The sequence below is a fragment of the Pteropus alecto genome, unplaced genomic scaffold (genome assembly GCF_000325575.1).
Source record: "Pteropus alecto unplaced genomic scaffold, ASM32557v1 scaffold67, whole genome shotgun sequence".
NCBI classification, from domain to species: Eukaryota; Metazoa; Chordata; class Mammalia; order Chiroptera; family Pteropodidae; genus Pteropus; species Pteropus alecto.
The window spans coordinates 8,790,654-8,802,935 of record NW_006441061.1 but is presented as its reverse complement, the minus strand read 5'-3'; the positions used below and the strand labels follow the sequence as shown (position 1 = coordinate 8,802,935).

General features: G+C 60.1%; 1 protein-coding gene across 1 annotated transcript; it reads right to left on the bottom strand.

Annotated features, from left to right (window-relative positions):
• Window positions 1-348: 348 nt before the first annotated feature.
• Window positions 349-8,074, bottom strand: SURF4 (surfeit 4). The gene is made up of 5 exons (XM_006918102.3): window positions 5,268-8,074; window positions 4,497-4,573; window positions 3,828-3,871; window positions 3,168-3,354; window positions 349-2,662 (listed from the first exon to the last, which is right to left on the bottom strand). Exons 1-5 carry the CDS (start codon window positions 5,542-5,544, stop codon window positions 2,396-2,398), a joined length of 852 nt encoding a protein of 283 aa, XP_006918164.1. The 5' UTR covers window positions 5,545-8,074; the 3' UTR covers window positions 349-2,395.
• Window positions 8,075-12,282: the final 4,208 nt, after the last annotated feature.

Sequence of the window (12,282 nt, the reverse complement as noted above, 5' to 3'; positions counted from 1 at the left end):
GCAGCTGGGTGAATAAAGCGTTGCTGGGGAACACGCGTCTTGAAAGCCTTTCGAGACTCCTCCGGGTGTGTCGCCCCAGGTCCTCCTCCAGCTGCCCCCCAAACTGCGGGGCGTCCCCAGCTTTTCTCCATCTATGCTGTCCCTGAGGGCAGGGGTGGGGCTCTGTCCCACAGATGTCATGGTCCCGTCCTCCTGCACCCAGGACGCATTTGGACCCTGAGGGAAGAACCATCTGGACTTGGCTTCCGAGGGTCCTCAGCGAAGCCTTGAGGGTCCGTCTGCTCACTGTGGCACCTGGGGCCCCGGCAGGTCCCACCCGACCGGACAGCACCAGAGGGTCACACTCTGTACAACAAATGCCATTATTTATTTTTATGTGTTTCCAAAAATCAGAACGTTCTGAAACACAACTAGGATATAAAATACAGCATAAAATGAGATTTATACCTATTTCCCACAAAAAGCAAAAAATTTTTCAGAAATCGTTTTGCCAAAACCAACTGGTAGATCCTACTTTCCACCCCTCCCGACCAAAGCATCTGCCCCAGGCCCAAGCACTAGCCCACTTGGGGCCTGGGAGGCGGGAACGACCTCGGCATTGAGGATGACCGGGGGCGACCGCACCCCTTGGCCTCCTGGGCTCACAAACCAACAAAGGTTCCCACACACAGTGCTGAGGACCCCTACCCTGTCAGAAACTGCCACAGAGACCAGCCTGGCTGGTGGCGCCATTCGATGGGGTGTCATGCTGTGTGGGCAGGGACAGGGTGTGGGCCAGGAGGCCAGCTGGCCCAGGCTGAGGCAAGGAACCACCCTCCATGCGGTGATCCTAAATGGGAGAGTAGAAACACCCTCCTTCAGCCACTGCCCCTCTAACAAGGGATGAGCCGCAGCTGTGGCTGGGACACAGGTGGGGTGGTGACAGGTGCATCCTCATTCCCCTGGGATTAGGCAGGGCCAAGCTACAGAGCCAGGCATAGGTCTTAAGAGAACTGGGGGACAAAAGGCAGCCTCCCCTGCCCGTGTGGCTGACTGAGGCGTGGGGGCTCCCCACTTAACTACCCCTGGCTCTGGTCTGGAGGGTGAACATGGAGACTGGGGCGGCCCTCAGGCTCGCACACCGGGCTGATGACCGGAGGAAAGAAGCTCCGAGGCCAGGCTGAAGGGCCTCCAGGTCCCGAGTCTGGTCAGCTTGGCCAAGTCGGTCTGCCCCACAGAGCTCGGGGGGACAACGGGACGCGCAGAGATGTTCCGACTGCCCCAGTGGCCTTCACTACAGTGAGGACGAGCGGAGGGTGGCAACGAGCACTCACGCCCCCCGAGAAAAATGCAGCGTAAGGCAACGTTAGAGCACGTGACAGGAGTCAGACCCGATCCGTAAGGCATCATCACAACTAAAAAGGATTTGGGTTGCATTCAGCATAGCAAACAGGTGATCTGAGCGGGCAACAGCCTCGTGAAAACGTACGTCGTGGCTGCACAGCCTGGGACCGTCCGTCAGGCCAAAGAAAGCCCGGCCGGTGACCGGCCAGGGCGAGCTCTGCCCGCGGTCCCGGCCGAGGCCACGTGAGGCCGTGTGTGAGGTAACTGGTCTGTGAGCCGGCGCTGTCACGGCCCTGCCCCTCCCAAGCCAGCCACTCGGGAGCGGCCAGGGCCACCTTACAGACATGCCGCCAGGCCCAGGTGGACATGCAGGTCTCTGCAGGCTCTGTGCTTCCCCAAAGACTTCTAGAATCTCCATCCCCACCTTGAGTCACCTAAGTTCCCCGTGTGACCCCATAAAAAATCGTGCGCCAGTCCGGGTCGATTTTCTGAGTCATCAGCGTCTTTTACCAGAACCGTCAACTCTTCTAATCCTGCCTCATTCTTTGGGGCTGGGGTTTTCCTAGGTGTTTTCACTGTCCCCATAAAGTGTACAATGCAGGGCAGAACCGCTGTTAAGCCACCGATGTGATTTTCAACCAGAGAGTTAGAGTGACGTTTGGCGGGGCCATCGCAAATCGTGTAGTAGTTTTAGCTAAAAACAAACTTTAAAAAAATAAGAGGGAGACTGCTTCAAATGATACACAGATGTATCTGCTCACAGTACAGCCTGGAGCCCCCCCCACCCAAAAAAGACAAAAAGGACGAAGAGGCCACAGCCAACCCAGCCACTCCCGCCAAGGGAGGAAGGGGCTACCGGCCGGCCAGCTCCGAACGCTCAGCTCCCAGGTGGTGGGCGCAGAGCAGATCTAGCCATCAAATTTCATGTGTCTGCAAATAAAGTTCTCAAAACATCTGTGCCTTTACCGAGGGAGGGAGGGGAGGAGGGTACATAAATGCTGGCAGTTTTGTCGGATGCGCCCCGAACCAGTCCTCGATGGCCACGGGTCTTCGCCAGGCGGGGAAGGGGCTGTTACCACTCTTTCTTCTTCTCGTCCATGGAGACGCCCCCGGGGCCCAGAGCCACCACCAGGAGCAGGCCTCCGATCACCGACATGGTCTGGAAGAAGTCGTACTTGAGGAAGTCGTGCATGGGCTTGTAGACGGGAATGGTCCAGAAGGCGTTGAAATACACGTTGATGGCGAACAGCCAGACGACGAGAGTCAAGGCAGCCAGCTTGGTTTTAAAGCCGATGGCCACTAAGATCATCAGGGCCGTGCCCACCATGTTCTGGAGAATCTGCAGGGGTGGCAGGTGAGAGAGAGAGACTCAGGGGACACCCGGTTTTAGAGCCAGGCCCGTGTCACTCCAGCAGCGGTGCCAGTGAGGCGTGTGCCGAGAGACGCCCGCTAACGGCCGGGGACCGTGCTACAGACAGGGACGAACATGGGTGCCATGGGCCCGGAGCCGGCGCCCACTCAGCTGCAAGGACATGCTCTCTAAGCTCCCAGAGGCGAGGAAGGAGCCTGAACTGCACCCCACGCCCCGGCACCAGCGGTTACATGACGGAGGAGCTAGAGGCAAGGGGCCCGAGACGGGGCCTGTGAAGCGGCACCAGCCCCTCCAGCAAGGGCGGCTCCGGACCTCGCTTGTGCCACAGGCAGCTTCGTGGCACACCAGAGCCTGACCGGTTTTGTTTCTCTTAAGAGGATCAAAACGGGGGCTTCCTTCGAGCCCCTCGGCTCTGCGAGGCACACGCCAGGGGAGCGGGGACCGGGCCCGCCGGGCCGGCAGCAGTCCTTACCGAGAAGAAGCTGGTGTCGAAGTGCAGGAGGGTCATGAACATCAGCACCAGCAGGACCCGGCCCCCCAGCTGCATGTACTGCTTGGGGGAGCTCTCGCGCATGGTGGGGACGCCCGCAAACATGCTCTTCCCCTCAGAACGGGACTCCGCCAAGAGCAGCAGCAAGCCCCCTCCCAGGGCCAGGTTCCTGAGGGACAGAAACGCGGGGCTGGTCACCAGGGCTCAGCAAGGCTCCACAGCGCCACCAGACCGGGCAAGGGGGACCGAGGCCAGCCCAAGGCCACGGGACCACAGACTTGAGTTCCACCTACGGAGGCCGCCCACGAATGAAGACGCATCTGTGCCACCAGACGATGACGGGCCACCGGACACACCCGGAGCACAGCCCTGGCCTCTGCCTCCCTAGGGACCAGCTGGGGCCCTGTGATCAAGCATGTTTCCACTCGGACACCCCCCCTCGTGAAATTCGGGGTCGGGAGAGATGCCCTCATTCGCATTTGTGTTCTAGGGCTCCGGGGGGGGGGGTCCCAAAGGCTTTGCCACCCTCCACCAGAGTCCCAGAAGCACGGTCTGGACCCCAAGAAGTTTCTCCCGCCGACAGTTACAGTGCGAAGTCGGCGAGGGAGGAAAGCTGGCCGCCCACCGACCGGATGCACGCACCTCATCAAAAACTTCAAGTCCCAGAGAATGCTGTAGGCAATCGTCTGCGGGGACAAGGACAGAGAAACTTGAGTCTCAGCATTTTCAAACAGGCTCCTATTTCTGCAGAATTAATAGCATTTGGTAATTCTTTGAATATAAGCTACACAAAACCGTTTTAGGACACCCAGGCCGGCTCCAAGGCCAGCCGTCAGGCTCAGCGTTTGTCAGAGTGCCGGTGGCCCCTGGACCTGGTCCACCGGAGCCGTGCCCGAGTGTGCTGGAGAGCACGGCAGCGCTGAGACACGCTCTCGATTAAGAAGCCACGTGCTCAAAGCGTCTGAACAGCGAGGTGCCGTTCCTTATGGGGGAAGCCGGTAGCTGCAAGAACAGCGCTGGCTGCAGCCAACCTCGTCATCTCTCCCCTTGTCAGAGGAAACTCAGGACGTGGCAGAAGGTGGGTACCCAGAGCCAGCACCTGCTCGGGGGCGCCAGCCTCGCCAGCCCTGCTGGGCCGTCCCGCTGGCTGGCCGGCTCTCCAGAGCAATTTCTCAGAGCACAAAGGAGTTCCGAGCAGAGACACACGCAGGGCTGAGGGGGAGCCATCCTGACACCTCACAAAGGCCCCTTTCAGACGCTCTGCTCCAACCAGGCACGGAGAAGCGAGCGAGACCCCACCGCCCCGCTCACCTGCAGCGCTATGATCCCGAAGAGCCCGAAGCAGGCGTGCTGCACGAAGTTCCGGCTCAGCACCAGGACGCAGCCAGCTGGAAGGGAGTCGTGCGAGGCTCAGGGGCCGTCGTCCCCGGCGAGGAGACGCCACGCACCTGGCCTCCTCGCCCGGCCTCTGGCGCAGCAGCCGCCCAGCGACTTACCCCAGGAAAAGTCGGCTTGTAGGAGAATGGCCCACAGGCACAGGCCCCACACGCGCGTCAACTGGACTGTAAAGCGGATCCCTGGCTACAGAGAACGGGCCCCGTCCCCAGTCGGCTGCCACCAGAGGCTCTACTGTGGCGCTAGGACTGGCTGAAAAGTGCAAGTCCCCTTCCGCCCCACGCACGAGGCAGGAAGGCCGCCGCCAGGAGCAGAAGGCCCGTGCTGGCCAACGCACGCGGCGTCCGGCCAGCTCTCCCTGCTCCGTCGGCCCGCTCTCCCGTCTGCACACCTGCCTTCCGACCGCTGGCTCACGGCCCGCCCACGTCGCCCACGGCACCCCCGTCTCCCGCTCCGGCCAGTTAAAAACGGGCTGCGTCCTATTTCGTCAGCAAGCCCAGCGATCAGCCCAGGGCTGGACACGGGAACGCCCAAAGGCCGGCGCACCAGTCCCAGGCCTGGCGCTGCCCTGGACGGGAGCGGGTGGGCGCGGACGACCGTCTCGGGAGACCCTCGGAGTCACTCGCCAGCTCTGGGTGTCTGACCAGCACGTGCTGCGGCCACGGCGTCGGCCAGAGAGCCACTTACTGAGCTGCCCGAGCAGGTTGAGGAGCACGAAGGAGGAGGCCAGCAGGTAGCCGCAGCCCCAGGTGCTGTCGATGTAGTCCCGCTGCTCGCCCCACTGGAACCACATGCGGACGCCGTCCTCCAGGAACGTGCTGATCAGGCAGAGGCGCGCCACGTGCGGCAGGTACTGCTTCGTGACTCGGAGGAACTGGGGGCCACAGACGCCTGGTGAGGCTGTGCCGGGGCCACCCCAGCCTAGCCAGGTGCTTCTTGGGCGCGGGAGCGTGGGACTCCGCATCCGCTCCCAACACACCCTGTGGCCCCAGATGTGCGGCCACCCAAAGACGGACAACCCTGCACGGGGCTGTCGGCTCAGACCCCGCGAGGGGACGGTGTGATGCTCTCCTGTGAGCACCTGTCATCTCAGCAGACACGTGTCGGTGGCAGCCACGGTCGCAAAACATGGAACTGCCACAGGACACAACAGCTTCTACTCCCAAGGGCACTGGCGAGTGAGAAGCCCTGGATGGCAGTGAGCAGGCCCTTGGAGGCCACGTGACCTGGGGCTGGACCGGGCTCTCCCACGGCGTCCTGCACTGAAGGCTGTTCAGCAGCTTCCCTGGCCTCTGCTCACCAGATGCCAACAGCACCCTCCCACTGTGACAGCCCAAATACGCCTCCAGACACTCCCACATGTCCCTTGGGGGGAGGCAGCAAAATCACCCCCATCTCCTTAAGAACCACCTCTCATTCTCCAAACAGGAAGCTGCATCCCAGTGGGGAGGGGGCTCACCCAGAGCGGTGCTGACCTGACACTCCGTGCTGCGACCGGACCTAGCCTGCTGGTCACAGCTGAGCCCTCGGCCTCCCAGCCCTGACAGCAGGGCTCAGAGCCGCTCTAGACGGAAGTCAGCCACATGTGCTCCCGACGACAGTCCACTTAGGTGACAGACACGGTCCCAGGCCTAGAGGGCCTCAGGGTTGGCCAACAATGAGCGCGTGTGTTTACACGTAGCCGAAGGCCCCAGAGCAGTGAGAGGGAGCGCCAGCCCATGTGTGCAGTCAGGACCCTGGCACACGCCCCGGTCCTTAACGGGGTTCCCGTCGAGAAAGCTCAAGATCGGGCGTGGGCAACTGTGTGTTTGCCCAGTTGTGAACATACCCGTGAACTCAGTATGGCTAATGGGAAGAAAGCTCTGGGATATTTTTAAAAGCCTGCGTAGGCCAAAGCAAATTAAGAACACGCTAACGAATGGATGGACAACTGTTTCAACAGCTACGAAATCCAAGCGTATAAAATCACTGGCAAATGTCAGTGGGAGAAACACATTTTTAACTTCCTCCTGCCAGTCATGCCATTTATGATGGCATGATTAAGAGACAAACACAAGTAGAAACCGAGGTACAAATGTCATCCGGGTGTACCCTGTGCACTTTGTGTTACCAAATCATACGAGCCTCTGATTCAAAAGGACAAAAACCCTGTGGTACGTGATAACAGCACAAGCCTGGGAGAAAGATCGGGGAGCCGCCCACGAGTGACATGTCAGCAAGAGTCTAAAGGGCATCTGTGAAACTGTCCCCTCGAAGGGACAAATTAAGTCATGGCCCCTCTTAAGGCTAAATATTATGGGAATAAATGAAGATGAACATAAGAGCATTTCTTAATTACTGGCATTTCAAAAACTTGCTTAAAAGTCCTAGAAACTGCTAAAGCTGTCAGTCGCAGTCAGGGAGCTTCTGGCTGTTTAGTTCAACCGTTCATTTGTCAACTTTGGCTCATCAGCAAAGAGAAGCCTGGCTCACCTGGGGCGGGGGCGGAGGGAGGGAGGAAGAGGCTGCAAGCCAGGTGTCCATGCTCAAGTTTACTGAGCTCGAGCCCCAAGGGGCCGACCGCACTCGCCTGCCCAGCCTGACTCCCACGAAATGCTGGCGGAAGTCACGAGGAGAGACGACCGAGCAGGGCTGGGGGTGACCTCGGGCTGAAGCCGTGGCCGCCCTGGCTCCTACGCCCAACGGCCGGAGCACTGTGACTGCGGACGAGCCGAGTGACTGGGGGCCTCTGCTGGCCTTCCACAAAGTGAGAACAGGTGGCTTAACGGTTCTTTCCACCTTTTAATAAGCAGGAGGAAGGGGAAGGAGAAAGGGTCGTGTTTAAAAGAGGCCACAAATATGAGTTCTGGGGTTCACGCAGAGAACGCACGCAGGGTGCACGTACACTGGGTGCAAACACACACCCCGCATCAGATCGGGAGGTCTGGGGACAGCTGACACCACACACCCTCCCATTTCTGCCTCAGGGCACAGAGATAAAGCACCCCTCGGCCAGGGCTGAGAAGCCCCGCCCACGACGCAGGCCTCACCTGGAGGTCAAGGCCTGGGGCAGCACAGAGAGGCTGGGCAGACTCACAGACCCAAGCCACGGTGGGGAGGTGGACCCCAGAAGACAGCGCAGGGACACAGAGACAGACATCGGAAGTGTCCTGACTTGCCTCCCAGGTGAAGCTGAAGGCTGCTCCCTGCCCAGACTCCCGCCGTCCTCACCAGAGGGGCAAACGCGCGAGGCGGGGGCGGGGCAGTGTCTAGAAGCCCCGGATGCGGACGCGTCTGCGCTCTAGACGCATCTAATTCGAGTGTCTGGGTGAAGGCGATTAGAGAGCACAGGACCGCCTGCCCTTCAGACAGGTGACTCACTGCCGCCTTCCAGACGCCGCTCTGCCTGGGGAAGAGGATGCGAAAAGCCAGGTGCACGTGCCCTGAACCGAGCAGGCGCCTGATTCCCAAAGTCCGACGCGCTCGGGTCCCCTGTCCCGCTGGCCGAACACGAAGGAAAAACCGCTGAGACAACCCCGCTTTGATCTCATCCCCCCGCCCCCCGTTTCGTCACAATGGCCGCTGAGCCCACACCGTGCTGTTCTGGACAGCGTCCCGCAGCCAGCGTCCACTCAGGACAGCAGGGAGGAGGCCCCCCTCAGGCACCCAGGCAGCCCCACCGGTGTCCGTGCCAGGCCGGCATCCAGCACACACGACGGGCCCGGAGGGCCAGGGGCCACCTGCCGAGCACACCCCCACCCTCCGGACACGACTGGAGGCGCACGCGGAGCGGGGAGGGCCTGCGGGACGAGGGGTGACAGCCAGGCCATGCACAGCAACGTCAGGGACCCTCACGATCAAGCATGACAGGGTTCACAAGCAGTGACGACGCCCAAGCAGCTTCGGAAATGTGGGAAACTGAGGTTTACTTACAGGGGTTATTACTTTAGCGGACTGAAGGAGATTTAAGAAACATAATTACACCCAGCCCGAGTCCTCACTGGGAATGCCACGACCACGCCACGCGGCCACCTCCCTGTGGCTCCCACGCGGCACGGAACACCTACTTCTCGTGGTGCTCGGGACCAAAAGGAACTGGAGAAAGCAGCCTGTAACCCCTGGTCGCTGGGAACGCTGAGGAAGGGGACAGGCAAGTCAGCTGTCCTTTCCGCCGAGGACCGGGGCTGCCCTTCTCAAGGAACGACTCACACCCACACATTTCGGAAAGCTGGAACCTGTGGTAGGTGCCTTCCCGCACATCGGGCTGAGTCAGGCGTGTGCAGGAGCTCGGTGAGTCACACGCGCACATCTGTGACCCCGGAACTCCCCGGCCAGTCTCCCGAGTGCTGCTCTTCAGCTTCATGCTGCGCCTCAAGGGACACGCAGAAATGTCCACCATCCCTAAGCTGGAGAGATGGCCTAGCTTTCTCTACTAAAAATCGGTCGTGACAAAGAGACTAACTGTAGGACAGCAGTGACAAGCCATGCAAAGTCGGCGGCAGCTCACCTGCCGGTCTCCCCGTGTCTCCACCAGAAAAGGCGGGTGACCTTCCTGAACCTCCTGGCTAAGTCGGGTGAGCAGGTGAGGGAGTCTGTGCCTCTCTGCCTTCGCTCCTGACCTGACGGAAGCCCTTGGGGCAGGGGAGGGGGGTGACGGAGCAGAGGGATACGAGGGAAATGCTTAGAACCCACCAGTCACCACACCTGATGGCCGTCCGCGAGCCGTCAGTCCGGAGCCCTAACGTGTGGCTGTAAATGCCGGGTCAGTGTCCTGTCAGGGCCATTCTCGCTACCCTACGCTTGACCAGTGGCCGAGGGGCGCGCCTGCGGGTGACAGTTCCCAGGACAGGCTCTGTCACGCCAAAGGACAAGTAAAGATACCAAGGACGCACTGGAGAGCGAGGCCCCGTGCAGCCTGTCACCTGGGTGATGAGCCATCAGGCAGAACCCATTAGGTGCTAATAGTCCTGTTTACTGGTTTAACTGTGCTCGAAGTTCCGTCTCCCAGGTTGGCAGTGAGTGCCAGCTGACAGGACTGCTGAGCTCATTAGTCTCTGCCCTTCCGACCTGGTCTCAGGTGGCCCCCGGGTGCCCAGCTCCCGTGGAGAGCACTCTCGGCGGTTTCTCCAGCGCCTGGCCTCCTGGGAGCAGGAGGACACTGTCCCTGGCTGCCCAGGGCAAGGAGCTTGATGCCAGAGATGCAGCTCGGAAATAGCCCGTCCTCAGAAACGAACCAGACTGCTAACCTGTGCCCTCGCCTCTCTGGGCCCCAAGGGAAGGGCACAGCATGGCGGGGCACCGAGGCGTCCGGCCTTGGGGTACCAAGACACGGACTCAGAACTTCAGCCCACCACGTGCCGGGCCCGACCACAGCAGGTCTCCCTCCCGCGTCTGCGGACGGAGACGCTGGGGCCCACCGCACACGGTCCGGAGGGTGACACGGGAACACGTGCGGAGGGCCCAGAGCAGTGGGCTCAGAGCCACTGTCACTACTGCGGAGGGCGCGCGGGCCTCCCCAGGCCCCGATCTCCGCAGCCCTGCCTTTCTGGCCAAATCCTGCTGCTGCCTTTTTGCTGATGTTTTCTGAACGCAAGATTAGAAGAAAAGGGTACGTCACATTATCTGACTGGCCATCTCAGAATTTCCCCCCTCTCTTCAAATGAGAGCACTTCCATTTTAAAGGCCTGGCCCTGCAGCACCTCCATATTGGCAGCTTTGTTTTAATACCACGTGGAGAAGTGTTAAAAAACACACCCCCCCGGCTTGGCCAGATTTGTCCAAAGGAAGCCACGACTGGCTCTGCACCCTGTTATCTGCCACGTCCTCCTCCTGTGCCAACCCTGCCTGTGGCAGAAGAGGCTCCTGTCTGGTTTCGACGAGCACCAGGGCTGCTGCCCGCCCCCCGAGTCACCCACAAAGGGGCACAGAGGTGTCTGCTGACGTCCCCTACCACCGAAGTGGGCCCAGGCGCTGGCGGACAGACACAGCCCTGTCCCCCTGGCTTTTAGGCGGCACGCCCTTTGACGAAAGTGCTCTCCCCTGCATGTGCCGGAGAGGGACACCAGACCCGTCCAGCAGCCTCGCCCTCCTTCCCCGCGGGCACTTGGTGCTGGCCTTCCCGAGTCCAAGATTCTGCTCCATTCATTAGAAACGAAATGCAGAGAAGGCGAAGAAAGGAGGACTCTGTGAAGAGAGCTGAACTTTTTTTCCGTAGGAGTTTATCATTTGGTAGTTTGGCAGCTTGACGTTTTATCTGGGTTTGGTTATGAAATTCACTTGCAAAACCAGGGTTCCCCAGGCTGAAGCATAAGTGTCTGTAGCTCTCACAGTCCCCTTGGCTAAAAGGAGTCTCCTTCTTAGGGAGCTGCTACTTAGAGAAATAAAAATAGGTCACTAAAACTGTGTCGATGCAAACCGAAAAACCGAAGGCATACTTGGTTCTCAAGAGCTTTCGATATGAATTGCTTCGGTGAGGAAAACAATTTTTAAACTCTGTCTATAAACACAAATCATGCCCTTAAGAAAAACTACTTCAAGTTGCCATACTCCCCCTGTCCCCTCCCCCAAATCGGTTTTAAGACACTGGCTCACAGGAAGGTGGCACACTGAGGACCCAATTATGAGGCCACGCGAGAGAGATCATCCCTCGAGAGGAACGGGAAATCTTGTTCACTGATAACAGATCAGAAAACGCTCGCTTGTTGAAAAAGAAAATCACACGCACACACACACTCACAGCCTTCCAGGACGCCCAGCCCCAGAGCAGAATGACTCGCTTCCACCCCACTGAAGTTAAAAACTTGACCTCGCTACTTTGAACTCTGGCAAAGCCACACACGCATCAGGTGAACCAAGAAGGGTGACTGGTCCAGAGACGAGGACCCGCCGGCACGAAATAACAGGGTACTTTTCGGAGTGTAAGCCGTGCAGTAAATAACCCCAGCCCGGCCTTTCTGTAAAGCAAACCGAAGGAGAGGGTGGAACCCTGCAGGACCCTTTCCAGGACTGAGTCTGTCCTTCTGGTTGCTAACACTTTGAACCGTTATCACCCAACTGCCTGTTTCAGGGGCTTCCCTGTCACTCAGCAGGCCACCTGCACACTTCTGGAAGGAAGAAGGCCCAGGAAGACGACCTCCCCCTCCTCCCAGGCTTGTGTACAGACAGGTACCCATTCAATCCGGTCGCAGGGCAGAGTCCAGGGAGGGGAAATGCAGGGTCAAAGGGACCCCATGAGTCCACCCATTTGGGAAAGAGGGAATAAAAAGTGCCGTGGCTTTCTGTAGTCGGGGTGCATACCAGGGCGCCCACTTTTCTTGGGCAGGACCCCGTCTCCAGGCTGACCAGCGCCTGCTCAGGATCAGAGTTCCCCGCCCCGCTTCCTGAATGCCCAGTAAAAGGAAAACCGTTTAGGGACCACCCCAACAGCTGGGAAACGGGGGCGGGGGGGGACGCTCCCCAACCCCCCCACAGGAGGCGGGGAGGCAGCCACTCACGCCTCTCACCTTTCAGAAAGGCCGAGGCCAGGCTGGGGGAACAGGTCACCCGGGTTGGGGGCCGAAGCAGGGCCCGAGAACACACCCCGAGCCCCGGCGGGTAGCGGCAGGCTGGGCCCGGAGGCCGGGTTTGGGGGTGTCCCAGGCGGGGTGCGCGACGAGCCCAGGAGGGAGGGCCCTGGCTGGGGGAGGGGGCGGGATCCCCGGGGTGGGAGCGGCAGGGCCGGGGG